The 17,020-nt window shown below is 36.5% G+C and overlaps 4 protein-coding genes and 1 long non-coding RNA gene across 6 annotated transcripts; 2 read left to right on the top strand and 3 right to left on the bottom strand.

Annotated features, from left to right (window-relative positions):
- Positions 1-90: 90 nt before the first annotated feature.
- On the bottom strand, positions 91-3,487 carry LOC142526387 (malate dehydrogenase, mitochondrial-like). Its single transcript, XM_075630747.1, has 7 exons — positions 3,105-3,487; positions 2,425-2,598; positions 2,138-2,306; positions 1,991-2,052; positions 1,753-1,874; positions 927-1,044; positions 91-626 (listed from the first exon to the last, which is right to left on the bottom strand). The coding sequence occupies exons 1-7, from the start codon at positions 3,366-3,368 to the stop codon at positions 486-488; spliced, it is 1,050 nt and encodes a 349-aa protein (XP_075486862.1). The 5' UTR covers positions 3,369-3,487; the 3' UTR covers positions 91-485.
- An 804-nt stretch (positions 3,488-4,291) lies between these two features.
- LOC142527391 (uncharacterized) lies at positions 4,292-6,473 on the bottom strand. Its single transcript, XR_012815455.1, has 4 exons — positions 6,340-6,473; positions 5,200-5,256; positions 4,844-4,983; positions 4,292-4,722 (listed from the first exon to the last, which is right to left on the bottom strand). It is a non-coding gene; the product is annotated as an uncharacterized LOC142527391 (long non-coding RNA).
- On the top strand, positions 5,266-6,532 carry LOC142527390 (uncharacterized). The gene is made up of 2 exons (XM_075632177.1): positions 5,266-6,088; positions 6,394-6,532. The coding sequence occupies exons 1-2, from the start codon at positions 5,780-5,782 to the stop codon at positions 6,460-6,462; spliced, it is 378 nt and encodes a 125-aa protein (XP_075488292.1). The 5' UTR covers positions 5,266-5,779; the 3' UTR covers positions 6,463-6,532.
- A 1,293-nt stretch (positions 6,533-7,825) lies between these two features.
- LOC142526499 (uncharacterized) lies at positions 7,826-10,406 on the bottom strand. The gene is made up of 4 exons (XM_075630945.1): positions 9,951-10,406; positions 9,250-9,347; positions 9,103-9,168; positions 7,826-8,831 (listed from the first exon to the last, which is right to left on the bottom strand). Exons 1-4 carry the CDS (start codon positions 10,346-10,348, stop codon positions 7,972-7,974), a joined length of 1,422 nt encoding a protein of 473 aa, XP_075487060.1. The 5' UTR covers positions 10,349-10,406; the 3' UTR covers positions 7,826-7,971.
- A 2,482-nt stretch (positions 10,407-12,888) lies between these two features.
- On the top strand, positions 12,889-16,684 carry LOC142526556 (ATG8-interacting protein 1-like). 2 transcript variants are annotated; one of them, XM_075631034.1, is made up of 3 exons: positions 12,889-13,167; positions 14,727-15,560; positions 16,319-16,684. In XM_075631034.1, the coding sequence occupies exons 2-3, from the start codon at positions 14,736-14,738 to the stop codon at positions 16,415-16,417; spliced, it is 924 nt and encodes a 307-aa protein (XP_075487149.1). In that variant the 5' UTR covers positions 12,889-13,167; positions 14,727-14,735; the 3' UTR covers positions 16,418-16,684. The 2 variants fall into 2 exon arrangements, with proteins under 2 accessions (XP_075487149.1, XP_075487148.1); XM_075631033.1 differs by having other exon boundaries at positions 12,891-13,167; positions 14,710-15,560.
- The last annotated feature ends 336 nt before the right edge of the window (positions 16,685-17,020 follow it).

The raw sequence follows: 17,020 nt of genomic DNA, 5'->3' as shown, positions 1-17,020 counted from the left end.
TTTTTCTTTCTTCTGTTTTCAATTCCAAATTCCCACTGCCATACCTAAAGTAGTCTAAGGTACAAGATCATTCTCCAAATAGCATCTTACTAACTAAAAACGGCATCCTTTAGCATTACAAATTAACATTTAAGGCCCAAACCAGGCTCTTTGCTGAAGCCGGTGATCCCATGCAATGAATTTTCAAATGACAATATTGAAATTAACAGCAAGTAGCAATGCCTGCTGAATTATCTGACTTTCAAGTCTTACTAACTAGTAATCTCAATCAACAGCGGCATAATTCAAGACTCTACAACAAAACGCACATGCAGTTCCTTAGACTGTCTCATTTTTATTCTACACATGTCTTGAGCCTAATTCAAGTAAAGGTATGGCAACACCTCCGTGTAGCAAGAAACACTTGAATAGGATGCAAAATAGGCAAAATACTCAAAATTGTGATAACATCTTGGTAATTGGATGGAGTTTGGCTAGCTGCCATTTTAACTGCCATGAACAAATGCAATACCTTTTTCGATTGAACTTTTCAGTTCAGGCTTGAGAGCTTCTAGACCTTGTTGCTCATAATCTGATAGTGGACCCAAACCCAAGACTTCCTCCACACCATTCCTCCCGAGTCTCACCTGTTAATGCAATTATTAAAAATCAATTAGTAGATCGACATTGGGTATATGGTTTCAATCTTCTACTGGATTGGGATCCAGCAATAAAACTGAGCCGTGTTGAACATTTAACCACTTAAGGTGTTCATTTTGCGTTTACATTTAGCTTTGAACAGCATATTACTCAGAAACCTTGAGTTGCTTTAATTTTTAATAACAATCTTTAATAGACCAATACTCAACAGGGAAATGGATTGGTTTGATTTCTCAAATTTAAGTAACAGATAACACGAAATAAGAATTCCTAACTTTTTCGCTCACCTTGGATGCAAAGAAAGGTAACTCAGTCACAGTTGATTGCACAAAAGAACATTCCACAACATCCGGGACTCCATTGAGCCCCTTTAAGCAAGCATCAGCAAATATGGCCCCCGCATAACTGTAAGAATTTATATCAAATAGTCTCCATGACACCTGTGTTGCACATTCAACTATTACAGTATAATCATAGACACAAGCAAGGTATCATTAACTCCTACCGTTAAGATTTCAAGTTTATTGAGATGCTATGAAATTATGATAAATCCTTTAATCAAATCATAAAAATTTATGGACTTTACTAGGTATTACGTAAATTAATTAATCACAATCTTGGGCAACTAAATAAGAGATCATTAGGTTTAAATGGGGATTTTCAGTAAAATAACATTGGTCAAACCTTTTTTAAAAAACTAAACCTCTCTCAAGTGTATTTAAAAACACTCACATATGCTTAGGGATTGTTATTTTTCAAAAACTTAGTTTGATCAAGATAGCTACATTCACATTCGAAATTTCTAGTAAAAGATTATGCCTTCAACTTCCCTCCACATCAAGATAAACTATTAAAAAACTGTAACAGAGGCCTTAGCTCCACTCCCATTGCTAGACCACTTGATACATACAAACACATACACCAAAAAAATCAAAGGGAATTGATTTTATACTCGATTATTTCAGGTTGTATTAGATGACACGTTTAATATTCAAATTAAAGTCACCACGCCTGATGTATCATCCCCTGATGAAACATTTAAAGTTGAAATTCTACTGGTTATCAAAGCACCAAAAAACATCAACAAGCAGCAAGTTTAAGCACATTACTTACGCCATTGACAGAGTAGCTGAACCTTTTCCAGCCTTGGCCTCAACAACTTCAGTCCCACCATCTTGTGTTCGTTTTGTTAGAGCTTTAATGACCTCATCTGACAAATTTGCTTGCGGTGAAGCCTGTTTTAAAACAACGGTAATTGTCACAGACACATGGCACGCACTACTGAATTCACATATCTGGAAAAATAATCGCAAAAATTGGAACAAGAAAAAATCCAGTGAAAATGCAGTACTTGTGAAAACAAGGGAAGAATGGTAATTCCAGCATGACCGCCAACAACAGGTACATTCACGCCTGCCATAAAAGAGAAAAAGTTCAAGAAATGTAACTTACAGACGAAAATCACCACTTAAAGCAAGCAAACGCCACCTTGACATACCTGCCACATTGGCATTGGCTTTGCCAGCATAAAATGTTTTGGCTCTCACCACATCGAGGGTAGTCACGCCAAACAGCTTCTTCTCATCATATACTCCCTTGCTCTTGAATACCTCTGCGGCAATTGGGACTGTGGAGTTCACAGGGTTGCTAATCATATTGACAAGAGCCTGAAGTTTCAATAAGCCCATGAATATTATTCTCACGATTTTGCGTTCAGTAGCTAAGAAATTATTACAAAATTAAAGTATCTGGAAATAAATATGTTCAATTAAAGTTATGGATTACTTTGGGGCTGTACTTCGCAATGGCCTCACAAAGAGATTTGACAATGCCAGCGTTAATCTTGAAGAGGTCGTCACGGGTCATTCCAGGCTTTCTGGGTACACCAGCTGGAATGATGACTATGTCTGAACCCTCGAGAGCCTGCCCTAGCTGCTCTTCTGATGCATACCCTGCCACCTACACAGACAAGTAACCACACAAATCAGATAAACAGTTAAAATATTGAAGCAAATATGAGAAGAGAGAATCCTCACTGACTATATCAATATCATTGACATTCAAATTTGAATTTGAGAGAAGAGAAGCAAGAAAATCAGATTAAAATCTTGGCAATCGGCAATCCCTTTTTATTTTTCCCAGTCCAAAAATAATAGATGGGAGCCAGAAGGGACATGCTGAAGCTCCTATTTACTGAGAGAACGTAAAGGATCCTAATTTATATAGAACTAGTTTTCCTATAAAATGCAACAATAATCACCACAACCGCCATCTCGTGGGGAAAAGGAAGAGCTATTGAAAGTCCAGAATAGTTGAGCTAACAAGTAGTAAAGCAGACACGAATAAACCTAAACAATAACAAAGGGGGAAATAGCTCAAAAAACCTAACACCAACGGGCATACAACATAACAAAAAAAGGAGAAAATAAAAATTTCAGAATAAAAGCGAAACAGATCCATAGAACCTCAGATCTGGTGTTGATATGGCTGACATCAGCGGCGACACCAGGAGTCCCCGCGATATCGTAGAGAGCGAGCTTTGATACATGAGGATTCAACTTCATCAAAAGAGATAGCGGCTGGCCGATACCGCCTGCGGCCCCCAAAATGGTAACCTTCCGCTCCGGTGCCGACTCCGATGAGAATCCGCGCCGCAATATAAGCGACGAAGCAGCTGTTGTAGAGCTGCTGTTTCTCCTGAGAGCAGATCTCAACATCGCGGCTTTCATTTCTACCTGTCGAAAGGCGAACCGGCACAGTTGCGGCGAAATTAGAGACTGTTTGTGAAACTGTAACAGCGATAGTGAGCTACTACTGTAGAAAAAGGATACTTATTTTATTGAAAAAACAGGGAACTCGTCGAATTCGAGGCGCCAGCGGCCCAGCCACCCATTTTCCACCTTTATTTTTACGTTTTTTTCCTCTCTTTTTTTGTTTATTTTTCTTTGGGTCTGGAAAATAAATTTCAAGCAAATAATTAAATAAGACGGAAAATTCAAGAATTTTAATGAAAGCCGAACATTTTGAATTTTTTTATTTATTGGTACGCAAACGATTTTTATTGAAAAGACGCAATCAAATGTTTGATTATCTTTTGCTCGAAAAATTTTGTTTGATTGTTTTTAAATTACTATTTTATTATTTAACGATCAAAATTTTCTTCGAACAATATATTTTCGTGCGTATAAAAAGAATATTTTTTCTCTAATTTATTAGATGAACGCCTAATTCAATTTTCACCACTTAAAAGTACAAATCAAGTATTCAAGAAAATCATCTGCGTTTTGTCTTTTCCTTTCTTTCACTTTTTTCAGGTTATACATGGTCAAGTGACGGTAGTTACAATTTTCGATCATACGCTAAAGAAATTGTCTTAGATATTCATGCAATGAGATAGTATCAGTCACACCTTATTTTTCAAATTATATAATTTTTACGTATGGACAAAAAATATTATATCGACTCATTGTATGTTACCAAATATCTTAAGCGCTGGATCGAACCAACCAGCGACAAATATTGGTGTGAGAACTGAAGAGATCCTTTATGGTCGACATTCGACATAAGAAAGTTTGAAAAAAATACGATTCTCATTCTCGATTTTTTTTTGAACATCTTTACTTGTATTCTTTTCAAATACAGCAACAGTGGATCATTTTTAAGTAATCGATAACTCATAGTTAACAATCCGAACAAAAGAAGTTAGTTGAAACAAGCATGTGTATAACGAAAATGAAGTTGTCAAAAGGGAAGCCTGAGATGTAAATGTGCTGCGCTTACTAATGCAGGTGCCAGAACCCCTCTCCTGTCCTGCAAATTCATGGTTTTCAATTTTCTTTGTATTGCAACCAACTCTTAAGAGTGAATACACACCCTTTTAGCAATGAAGAATTCAATCCAACATCAGGTCTGGTAAACTGAATGCCTCGCGGAACACATAATAAGGTGCATTGTCTAGCTCCCGTTTTCGGGAGTTTCGGGATTCGTGATTTTGTCATTAGGCAACAAGTTGCTGCTTGCCCCTGTTGAGTTTTTTTCACCCATTCCAGAATACTGCCACAGTCCTCTCTCGTGATGAAATGCCTTCACACATGCATGCAACAAATTTAGATCAACAAAATGGTATCACTAGTTATTCTTGGATTACTCATTCTTAGCAGCTTTATTTGAAAATAAGACGTATAAGACATCCTGACAAAGATACAGATTTTTGGTGTGATAAGCTTTTAAATCCTGGACTTGCCGATGATTTGAAACATCCTTCTTCATGCTAAGAGATCGAGGTATGTAAAGATTCCCATTTTGGACATGATAAGCATCACAGATGAAGCTGAGCACATTTTCCTGCAACCATTGCTCATCCTGATGGATCAAATTTTAAGCACTGCAACTAAATATTGCACATTTGATCTTAAACAAAATAATAGTAATGTAAAAACTCTGATAGCAAATCAATTCCAAGACTAAGTGCAGAATATATAAGATAGCAGGATTTAAAATGAATGTGTTAAGTTATCTCCTTTCTAATGCCAAAGATGTCAAAGGTTAAAAACAACTCACCATGGGTTGTGCGGCATCAATCCCACTCATTCAAATTAAATTAAATCCTGCACCCAGCTAGAAATTTAGGTAGAATTAGATGATTCTGATGCCTCATCAAATCAAACCCATCAATTTGCATGCCTCAGAAACTCAACCAAAGAATTTCAAGCTAATGACCACTATGTGCAGTAAATGGTGAACAAGCAAAAATTTCCAGCATATAATTTCTTGGGTGGTAAATTCACTGGCAAAGAGCCATTACTAATCCTTTATCTTCGTCAATGTTTGAATAAATAAAATTGCCGCATTGCATTACCAATAGCGTTTTCATACATACGAAAGACACAGGCAAATACACGAATACTCTCTCCTTTTACTATTAGCTTTGATGGTAATACTTGATCAAACGCCTAAAACTATCCTGGAAGTTACCTTTTACCTCATTTTATTGACAAATCATGACTCTTCTCGCAGTAATCAGACCAAAGAGAGGATACGAGCGTCACTCACAAAGCTATGGGGGTAACGCTCACAATGGAAAAGATCAAGTGAAAAATTATTGCATTCATGGGCTGAAAGCATCGCAACAGCAGCTAAGATGGGTGGGAGTGACCAACAAGAACTGGATTGGAACAGCTATGACAAAATTACAAGAGAGATGGCCCTCCAACAACTTCGTCAAGCTGAGGAAAAATCAAAGGCTAAAGAGATAGCACACATACGAGCAGAGAGGGCAGCACAAGTAAAGGCAGAAAAGATGGCGAAAGTCCCTGAGAGAAGAAGAGAGCGGGAAGAAAATGCGAGTGTCAAAGGAGAATCAATTAAAAAGAGAAACAAAAGATCAAAAGAAGAAAAAGAAAAGTTGGCTGAGTTTCAGGAGGTGAAACTCAAGGAGAGGCTGATGAAGGTAGGCCAATTGATTTACGTTTGCTAATTTCATGCTGTACTATAGTTTGTAGTTTCATTAGATGAACATGATCAAATTTTGTTCGCCAAGTTTGATACATACAGATTATTTCACGAGTTTCGTCACATATTTAAGTATTATTAAATATGCATGTGTAGTTTACCAATATAACACGAAACTGGAAATTAAACAAATTCATGTAGCAAGAGATCTAAGAGCTATAAGTTATTGCCTTGAGCTACAATTTGTACCTATAATTTGAGCTATCATGGTGGTTTTTCATGCTTTCCCCGTGTTATAAACAGATTCATAGGAAGAAATTCATACTTAATCAAGCAATCAATCAGCGACGGGGATCTGTGGGAGAAATTTGATCTGGATTTTGTGCAGGTGGAAAAATTGCAAAAGGAAATTACTTTGGCCGATTAGATTCGGTTCGCTAAGGAGAGGAGAGCCAATCATCAACTGCTCAACTAGCCTTGAAATGTCATCTTTCGGACAAACTAAATAGAAGCTGAGACTGATTATCTGTAGCACAAGGCACTCGCACTCTTCTTTTGTGGATGCACGTATTTAATTGGTTAGACATTCTTCTTAAAGATCATTTGAGAAAAGTTAACCCCAAAGAGAATAAGAATCCTCTGTATCGCATATTTTGGACAACTGGAAAGAATGAAACGTTCAGTTAGCTAGTGTTTTTAATTGATCATACATAATATCCTAATTTTATTTGAAAGGAACAATTGTCCAGGGTAAAGAAAATGAATAGCTGTGGTTGCAGGGATTCATTCATTGAATCGAACGTGCCCTCGGAGAAGTTGCAAGTTTCCCTTGAGATATTACTCTAACCATGTATCTAATTGTGAATATTTAATAATAGATTAGTCGTGCGTCAATGTACCTCACATGTGTTGATAAATGTTCAAAGATAACGCCCTAAAAGTAACATCTCATTTATCGTACCATAGTGTGTCTTTGAGATGGATAAATTTATGGAATGTTGTAATGATACATATTGTTTCATTTATTGATAGATAAACATGGTACAAGTCACATAGGTGATACAGTTTAGGGAATAAAACTATAAAATCAGATGGTAAATGAAGCAATCTAGTAAAAAATAGCACCATTATTAAAATGTAAAAATGAGCTAGACCAGCGTCATCACCTAAAACAGGTGGATAGGATTGGTAATTTACCTTAAATCCAACGAAAGAAAGATGTTTCGCCGAAACGTCAAATTAAAAAAATGCAAGAAACACGTTATTTTCCCAACAGAAGTACAAACATTCGAATTTAAGATACCAGAACATAGCTTCGTTTACCAATAAAAAAAGAAACACAGTTGAAAAGGGCACGAAAACTACGGTTGATTAAAATGGAGAAGATTTCTAAACCACTTGGAACACTTTAAATTATGTATTTCTCATACGCAATAAATAAAGTTCCACTCAAGTAATGTATGCAATCAACTGTACATATCACAATGCACCAAAACTTCTTATAAATACTAACTCAGACTTCAACACAAGAATCCGAATATTAAAATCTATTCAATTGATTTTTATTAAAAACAAATTGTTTCGACATGCGGACCACATTTTTTTTACTAGTTCGCTAAATTGAGACAACCCTTCTCCGATGGATCGGGATGTGCACGACTGCATGTAATCCCAGCCAAATCCACCCACACGTATAAATACAGTTGTATTCAGATCAGAGGACACAATAATCCCAAATAACAAAATCGTGAAACTAGCATTTGCACATTGCACTAAACTATAAGCACATCGATACCAACGAAAAATCTTTTAGTGTTTATGAAACTTAAGCTACAGCCAAGATCTCAGAATTGTGACGGATGCCATTATTACACACATATCTTAGTAATTTGATGGTGGAGTGAAATCTCTTCCGGGCACATTCTGGTTCTGGTAGGCACTTCCGCCGTCCATGTTTTGGCCATAGCCACTCTGATTGTGTCCTTGACCAGGCCCCACGTTAGGAGTACGACTGTTCTGATATTGTCCCGTGACAGGTCCCATGTTCGGATTTTGTTCCGGACCACGCCCCATGTTTGGAGATTGACTGTTCTGATATTGTCCCGTGACAGGTCCCATGTATGGATTTTGTCCCGGACCAGGCCTCGTGTATGGATTTTGTCCTGGACCTGGACCCACGTTTGGATTTTGTCCGGGAATTGGAGGTCCCATTTGTCCCGGGCTAGGAGGACCCGTGTTTGAAGCATAGCTGTTGGGATTTGGTATTGGTCCAGGTGCCCTGTTTGGACCAAAGCTGTTCTGATTCGGTCCAGGACCGGATTGATAGGGCATTCCTCCACTATTTGGCGCATTGCCGTACTGGTTTGGGGCATTGTTGGGTACATCTCTAGGATTTGGAGGATAATTTCCTGAGTTGCTTGGCGGCACATTGCCCCCGTATGACTGTCCTCCCATGTTATTAGGTTGCTGATGCATGTTGGATTGCATTGCTCCTGTGTTAGGCACGTTCGGTGGAATTGCGGACATATTTGGTGGCCCCCCAGCACTACCACCAGGACTTCCAACATTGGTAAAGTTCTGATTGTTCATGTCTCTTCTTCTCTCAAAGTTTCTAGATCTGTCAAAGTTGCGAGGTCTGTCATTGCGCCTGTTCCTCTCATTTGCCCGAGCATTGTTCCTCACCCATTCCTCGTGATATTTAGGGTCATATGGAACGGCCTGCCCATTGATAAAAGGTTCCCCTGCAATAAGCAAAATCAGAAAATTAGAGTAAACATTCCCTACTGACCAAGCAGCAGCATGTAAAAAGAAATGGAACTATACTGAATAATGTAATAAATGAGATAATATGCATTAGCACATTCATAGTTGCACTTTATAGATAACAACGCAGGTGTAACATTGAAAAAAATGAGAGATTAGAACCACCAAATGTTCAGGTCGCATACATAACAAAAAGAAGTCAACAGACAGGCCATTGCAGTGCAATAAATGTATCATGCAACTCCATACCTCCGTAATCTTTATTTCTCACATCCAAGTAAGAATCAGGAAGCACCCATCGGACTTTCGGCAGCTCTGCACCAAAATGGATTTAAATCAGACAAAAATCCAGAATCAAAACCTTGTCAGGAAACAGCGATGTCAAAACCCAAAAACCTTTTAACTTGTATGAAAGTTCTTCTGACACAAGGGCTCCAAAGGCAAAGTAATGCCTAGTAGAAACAGAATATATTTTCATCCTTGCTTCTTCCTCACTGTCAATACCAAAAAGTTAACTCATTTGACATAGCAAAAACACACCAAACACCAAGATTTCAAAAGGTAACGTCATTATTCTCATATCAGAGACGTGGAACCAACTTCTTTTTACCAAGAAAAGTAGATGCAAGTCACCATCCACCTTATCGACTGTTTTAATTGGAACTTCAGAAACACAAGCTTCATCAATTCCAGCATTCTCTTCAAAGAACACAGCCAGGCCAATGAGATGCGGAATTGAAGTTTCCAAGTCCCGTATCTTCCAAGGACCTACTACCATCATATTGTGTCGTCCTATGCACCATACTTTCATCAACAAACACAGAAACACATATTTTTTATTCTTGCCATGTATTTTCCAACTAAACTCTTTTCGTTCGTTAAAAACCATTGCACATCAATAAAAAGTCAAAACAATAATCGTGGTAATAATCTTCTTGATGCGTCCATTTTCATGAACATTGGATAAATACTCCCACCGGTCACCAATAATTACAGTCTACATGATAAATCATCAACCTACGCAGTATACATACACAAACAAGATAATTCACACAAACTTTAAGCAAAAAAAGCAAACGTTAACAAAAATTACAAACCTTCCCACAACCATAGCCAAGGTTTTGATGTAACTATCGATGATTTCATCTCTGGTCGGCTCATTCTCTGGTTTTTCCATGACCACGAGCCAATGCTCGAAATCACAACCGTCGAGCAGAATCGTCTCCTTCGGTGGACGGTTAGACCAGTTGGGGTTTGGATCATTAAGAGATGAAGAGGTATGTCGACTCGCAAAACCTCTGGTACACAACGCTGGTGCGAGGCGGCGAAAATTGGAAGAGGAGGCCGTGGCAACAAGAGGGCGGATACGGAAGAGGAACGAAGACGAGTTGGGAAGAACGGCGGAGGGTGCGGTGGTGTATGAGCGGGGAAACGAGACGAATAGATTTTGCTTGGTGATGGCGAGTAGAGAGCGAGTGAGATATCGAGTCGCCATTTTCAGGATGCTGTTATGCGTTAAACCCTAGCAAGATAATAGAATGCGAGTGCAATGCGGGTTTCATACGGCTTGAGTGGTTTGGAACTTTGCAACTGCCCCTTGGAAAAAAAAGATATTCGTAAAATGCCCCCATTGTTTTAAAAATTTCTACGCATGGCATATATCTTTACTATATTTTCTCTCTTGTACCAAAATATCTTTCTATGATTTTTCTTGATGTTTTACATTGTCTTTTCGTTTTTCATGCATGTTATATATATTAAACTATAAAAATGTCTCCCCCATACTCCACATTTCATCTTACCCTTTCTACCTCATTTTTCTGTCACCTTCCAAATCAAAACAAAAGTGAGTTTTGACATCATTTTATTTGAAATGCGGCCTCAATTAGGGGTGTCAAAATACGACACGACCCGTCAACTCGACACGACCCAACACGAAAAAAATCAGGTTCGGATTGGGGTTTTTTGGTTCGGGTTGGGTTCGGTTGGGTTGATTCGGGTTAGTGCCATGTTAGGCGGGTTTCGGGTTGGGTCGCGGGTTGACCCGCAAACTTTTTTTTTGAAAATATTACCTATATTTTTATATATTGTGTGTTTGAACAAAATTTATTGTATATTTATATGATAAATTTTCATCGTTTAATATTTATTTTGCATATTTTTTTTAACAATTTTTTATTTTATTTAGTAAATATACTTTTAATTTTTTACAATTAAAGTTTCAAATTTAAATCGGAAATTTTGTTACTATGTGTTTAAATTAAAATATTATTTTTTTTGAATTTTTTCATTAATTTTAAAAAAAATTAAAATAAATTAATAAAATTCGGGTTAGGCGGGTTAGATGGGTTGAGTCGAGTTATACGGGTTCGTGTTCGGGTTGGGGGTTTTCGGGTTGGTTCGGGTTGAAATAGAAAATAAAAAAAATTTCGCGGGATTGACCCGAAACCCGACCCGACCCAACCCACCCGATTGACACCCCTAGCCTCAATCCATCGCTTATCGTAGAAAATTCTCGGGAATTTTTGGATAATCAAAAGTAGAAGTTCTATTTATTCTTTTCTTGATTTGTTCGTGTTTTCAGCAAAGTTTTGCTCTAATTTTTTTTTTTTGTACATTATGTTTTCTTGATTGCATGTTTTTGGGAACTTTCTGCTATGATAAAATTTTGTAATCTTATTTGTAAATTATTGACTGGATTTTTCGATTTGTATGATACATTCACCAATCCTAAATATCGTTCAAATGTAATATTTTAATTAATCTTACCCTTCAAATCCTCTGTTGTTTGACAAAATTTATCAATGAAATTTAGTTGTTGATACATATCATTAACTTTCACAAAAGTCACTTTTTACAAAAGGCCCGACAAAGATTGTACAAAATTCTGAATTTTCAATACTCGTTAACCAATTATTACGTACGTGTATAAACGAATTGGATCAGATCAAATATCGCCCAAAAAAAACTTAGAGCTCAAACTCGAGTTTGAATAAGTGTTTCATAACTCGAGTTCAATTCGAAACTCGAAAATTTCAATATTACATGGCTCTAGATCGATTCGAATTAACTCAAGTTCGAGACTAGTTCAAAACATGCGAACATGTTCGCGCGGTATTCGTAAATAATTGCTCAAATATATATAATTATATTATTTCAATAAAATATTAAAACTCGTGAGTAGATCACAAACTATCAAATAATATAATTTGAACTCAAATTTGACTCGAAAAAATTGTCAATGTTAGAGTTGAACTCAATTTCGAATACAAAATACCGTAAACTGAATTAGTTCGTTATCTATTTCCATTTTCCTAATGAAAAGGCACCATGTTCTCAATCCACGTGTCCCGTGAATGATGATATAATCTTTTTCATTAACTCTTAATATGTATGCACACATTGTATCAAAAGGTCGTTAAATAATATTTTTGCTTCTGTTCCTGAATAATATTGTTTAAAATGTCATATATGCACACACACAATGTATCAAAAGGTTGTTAATTTTTCTAATTAGCTATTTAATCAGTAAATTTTTTAATTTTGTTTGTTGACAAGTTTTATTTTTTAATAGTTAGGTGCTTTCTTTTTTAAAAAAAACAAAGTTATGTATTTAGGCATATGTACAATTCTTATATGTTGTATATCAATTGTTTTCATTTCTATTCTCATCGTTAATGTGACACTCACATATTGAGCGCGATAAAACATATCAAAATTATGTATTCATTATGTGAGTGTCACCTTAGTAGTGAACATAGAGATAAGTTGGTTGACAACATATAAAAAATATATATACACACATAATTTTGATATGATGCACATCATCGTGCACACTTATATGAGTATCCCTGATGTGTCATTCATATATTGAATATATAATTTTGATATGTTTTATCATATTTAATAAATATTTGACACCTAAATATACTCACATAAAAAAAAAATAGGTGTGACTCTGTATATATGGCGTGCGTTGTGGAGAAAGTATTGACAAAATGGATGGAAATTCTAAAATAAATTGATCTATGCGTTGGCTTCTCAGCTACAAACTAATCGCGCAACTGTTATATACTTTCTTCCCAACCCACGCCACCGAAATAACCGGGCACGACTACCCCCATTGGTCATAGACGCCTCCCGTAGCCGGTTAACACGGTGACCACCTACCGGCTATCCCGGTATCTCTCTTTTTCCACGAAAATCTTTTACATATGTTCCCTCTCTCTTCTATCCCAACTCCCGACACATCGCCATCATTGTTCTTGCTGGAGCTCTACTTCTTCCATCTGATCCTTATCTCTACTTCCGCAGGTGTTCTTACTAGTCGATTGATTAATTATTGATTGCATAATTTTTCTATCTCTCGCGATGAAATCCGCGATCGGGTTAGAATTTGACTTTTCACGTTTATCGACTGTTATTGTATTATTTATGATCGCGGGTTCATGATTCTTAATAACCTTGGTTGGGATTCTTTAGACTCAATTATATTTTGTCTATTTCTTGGAATTATGCTATACTCATGCAATTACTAGTTCACTACCACTCCTGTTATTGGCAATAACTGATATTTCAAGCCTCTGGGAACTACATGTTGAATGGCAAATGGGTGGCTCTGTCTCTGGAGAGTTGGGGTTTTATGGTTTTAGTGGATTTTCACTGTATGGAGAAGTTATAGCTGAATTGTGTTTTTGCTGGCCATATGATTTTCGGAGCTTCATTCCATTTTTTTATTGGGTTTGTTGGTTACCAAGTTGTTGGCTGATGTTATCTTTGGTCTTTTAACATAAACATTGTCTGTTGGACTTGTAGTTGTTCGCATCTCTCTCTTTTTTCACTTAGAAATTTCGAAATTATGCTGACTGGTTGATGGATGAATTTCACGATTCATCTATCAATTGCCATTATGCTAATATGTTTGGTGTTTGATTGTGCTATTTATTATTTGTGGCAGTGCGCAAAAGGTTTAAAAATGGTTAGTTTTTAAAACGTGTACCATAGAATTTGTGGAGGTTGATATGATTCCCTTTACGTAAATGGAGTTTGTTTAAGTTATTTTCGATTAAAATACATAATTTCAAAGTTTTTAGCTGTTCCTGACGTGTATATATTTATTGAGAATGGAGTGATACATGAGAATATTGATTTTGAAGAAAATATAAGATCATTTTGAAGTCGATAAAAATAACTAGTTGCTTGGTGTTTAATGGATTTTTATTAAAGAACCCTATCAAGCATACTCGCAAAAGTCAAACCCAAAATAATATTTTGGTACTCTGTTCGTTTAATTACAAATAAGTAATTTACATGATGCATACATTTAAGGTTCGGGTCATATAGGTGTTGTTTTATCATTCATTTATATTTGTAGAAATATTTTCATCTAGGAAATTGTTATCTGGAGTGTGAAGTGAAAATTTGGCGACTTAGTTTTGTTTATCTGCATTGGTTTTCTTTTCTCAACACTTCCCACCTCTAGAAATGTTGAATGAACTTTAATATTTCATAAAACGTTAAAAATTCTGCATCCTTCTCATGTAATGCACTTTTCAAAGGTTGAAGTCGGCACCATTTATGTTTCAATACTTTTTGCACCTTGACCATGTTTTCGACGCACTCACGAAATTGCGCTTGATTCTTCAGCTTATTTTGGGATAGAAAAAATCCTTATGACAATTTATATATCCATGTCTTCTTGGAACTTGAATATATGCTGCCTTAATGAACTTGCCACAACATTATGTAAAATCATTACATAAATCCGCTACGAGACTCTCTAATGCTTTTAAGTTTTAGACATTTCTACTCCAACTAATATTTTCTGGACTTTATTACACCACGTGTTTCAATCAGGGGATTTTGAAATTTAGTTCCCGTAGATGGAGAATAATGAAGAAGGGGGGGAGGAACATGTGACTAGAGGAAATGAGTGGGAAGTTTTATCACTCACTGAATCTGCATATGGTTCTGCTCCTGGTCCGAAGGAGGATGACTCAGGCCACAATAGCCATGTTAAGTTAAACAACGAGAATGAGGCTGAAACTTCTACTGCTATGTTCATGTCAGGTCATTTCATGTTCCCTCCAAGTCAGCATGAGAATCTGCCTTTGAAACCTGAATATCTCGAGATACAAAATGAAATGGGAGGTAAAAATGATGTTTCTCAGTTGATTGTGGAGGAAGGGAAAAAATCTTATCTGAAGGATGAAGAAAACTTGAGTATCAAAGGATTGATGCCCGATGAATATTCTGGAACTCCTATATTTGATGAAAAAGGTAGCAGGTTACCTGTCAGGAGCTCAGACTTTAAAAAAGGCTTGGCCTATGACGAAGAGCAGAGCATTTACAGCAGTGCAACATTTAGTTCAGTGTACAGCGAAGCTGACCTTGTGGATTCTAATATGATTGAAGAGATTGGGAGGATGGATGATATGATTGAAGGTACTGACTGTGCATCAGATCCAAGCTTACATAGTTTAGAGAAACCTGTTGATGGAAACAATCATGATGACTATAAACTTCCTTCTGAAACTTGGTGGAGAAGGCGAATTATTTCTTTGTATGCCAATGCAAAAGAGGCAAATACATTTTGGTCTATCTGCATTGCTGCGGCTGTTATGGGACTTGTGATTATTGGTCATCGGTGGCAGCAAGAGCGGTGGCAGACTTTGAACCTCAAGTGGCAGTCCGGTATTAAACATGAGGTAATGTTTTTCAGTCTGATGTGTGTATTGGCAATTTGGGACTTGTATTAAGAATCCATGTTCCTTGTGGCATTGTTGACTGTCGTATATTATAGTTTTTTCCACGCTGGAAAAAAGCTTGCACAACGTCAACTAAAATTTTTGCTAATTTCAATAGTTGATAAAAGCCTTATTTGATATGGAGCTTGTTATTTTTAATTGCTCATTCACAAGAACTCTCTCAGTTGCTCCCCTGCTCCTCTACTTGTACATAGACATTTTTAGTTTTATTCTCTTCATTCGGTGTTTATTCATGTGTGTCGATCTGTCTGTCTTTTCATTTATATTTACCTGTTGTCTATTTTCTTTGGGAAGAAAACTTTGATTCATACAAGGATGTGAAGCTTTGATAACATGCCAATCAATTTACTAATCCAATTCGGCCCTACCATCTGATCAACTTTAAATTTTTATTGGAGAACTATGAATCTCGTTGTGCTTTTATTTAATCACAGTATTTTTTCTATTTATTGTGATTCCCACAACAATGGTATTTACTACTTTTTATATCCTCATCGATCTTCCTTACCTGAACATAAATTGTGCTGAAACTTAAGGCCTAATCTTTGAAGTATTGATGTTTTTGGTTTCATAATTGATGCAATAATAGTGATGATTAAACCGTAGTCTTCAAGGCTCTGGTTATTTACTGCCTGATACCATATGCATATAGCTTTATTATTTTGCTAATTTTCTCCGATATTTTCTCTCATTTACAGAGAATGGGTATGATGCTTGGTCCAATGACTCGACTTAAAGATGTGATTGTTGGTGGCCACCGACGAGGTTCGCTTGTGAGGGGTAACAACTCCATATAATAGTAAGATGATGACGATAATTTCACTGAACAATAGGCATTGGAAGGCAGGGGAGTGGGTGTGATGTTCTAGTTTATTCTCAAATTCGGTTATATGTTTTAAAGTCAAATTGACCGAGATTTTCTTAATTGTTATACTGATAATGCCTATCATATCAGGGCAGAAAATAAGCTGAATGTTTGACTTAAAATTTGTGTGGTGAAATCACTTTGTTACTTGTATGTATGTTTCTATTGAACTTCAAAGTTAAATCCCTTATTTTGCTTATATCCGGGGGAGCTCATCTTGAGCCTTTTAGCACGAACTGGCGTCTGATATTCAAGTCGAGGGGTGGTTTTGGGCAAGGAAGGACTGAAGGTGATTGGAAGAGGTCAAGTCGTGTCTGTGATATCTCGCCATAATCTAGGTGAGAGCTTGTTTGATTTGTTGCTGATAAATACACATGTACCCTATTTTTCAGTATTCAAATAACAGGGAATTCAACCCTAACCATGCTCCATCAAACAAGTTTCATATAAGAGTTTTTTTAATTAAAAGAAAAGACCAAATCAAAAATATTTTGAGCGTTTTATTCCAATTTTTTTTACAATAATAAACAAGACC

Source organism: Primulina tabacum, chromosome 15, assembly GCF_025594145.1.
Source record: "Primulina tabacum isolate GXHZ01 chromosome 15, ASM2559414v2, whole genome shotgun sequence".
Classification (NCBI taxonomy): Eukaryota; Viridiplantae; Streptophyta; class Magnoliopsida; order Lamiales; family Gesneriaceae; genus Primulina; species Primulina tabacum.
The sequence above is the reverse complement of the archived record's forward strand: the minus strand, read 5'-3'. Positions and strand labels throughout refer to the sequence as shown.

What these genes read in the sequence shown, in the direction of transcription:
- LOC142526387 (XM_075630747.1), bottom strand. Translation starts at nt 3,368, where the DNA reads ATGAAAGCCGCGATGTTGAGATCTGCTCTCAGGAGAAACAGCAGCTCT. An exon ending in AGCCAATGCCAATGTGGCAG is followed by an intron (nt 2,053 to 2,137) that starts GTATGTCAAGGT and finishes CTTTTATGGCAG; the next exon opens with GCGTGAATGTACCTGTTGTT. An exon ending in TTCTTCCCTTGTTTTCACAA is followed by an intron (nt 1,875 to 1,990) that starts GTACTGCATTTT and finishes GTTTTAAAACAG; the next exon opens with GCTTCACCGCAAGCAAATTT.
- LOC142527390 (XM_075632177.1), top strand. Translation starts at nt 5,780, where the DNA reads ATGGGTGGGAGTGACCAACAAGAACTGGATTGGAACAGCTATGACAAA. An exon ending in TCAAGGAGAGGCTGATGAAG is followed by an intron (nt 6,089 to 6,393) that starts GTAGGCCAATTG and finishes TGTTATAAACAG; the next exon opens with ATTCATAGGAAGAAATTCAT.
- LOC142526499 (XM_075630945.1), bottom strand. Translation starts at nt 10,348, where the DNA reads ATGGCGACTCGATATCTCACTCGCTCTCTACTCGCCATCACCAAGCAA. An exon ending in ACTTTCATACAAGTTAAAAG is followed by an intron (nt 9,169 to 9,249) that starts GTTTTTGGGTTT and finishes ATTTTGGTGCAG; the next exon opens with AGCTGCCGAAAGTCCGATGG. An exon ending in GAGAAATAAAGATTACGGAG is followed by an intron (nt 8,832 to 9,102) that starts GTATGGAGTTGC and finishes TGCTTATTGCAG; the next exon opens with GGGAACCTTTTATCAATGGG.
- LOC142526556 (XM_075631034.1), top strand. Translation starts at nt 14,736, where the DNA reads ATGGAGAATAATGAAGAAGGGGGGGAGGAACATGTGACTAGAGGAAAT. An exon ending in AGTCCGGTATTAAACATGAG is followed by an intron (nt 15,561 to 16,318) that starts GTAATGTTTTTC and finishes TCTCATTTACAG; the next exon opens with AGAATGGGTATGATGCTTGG.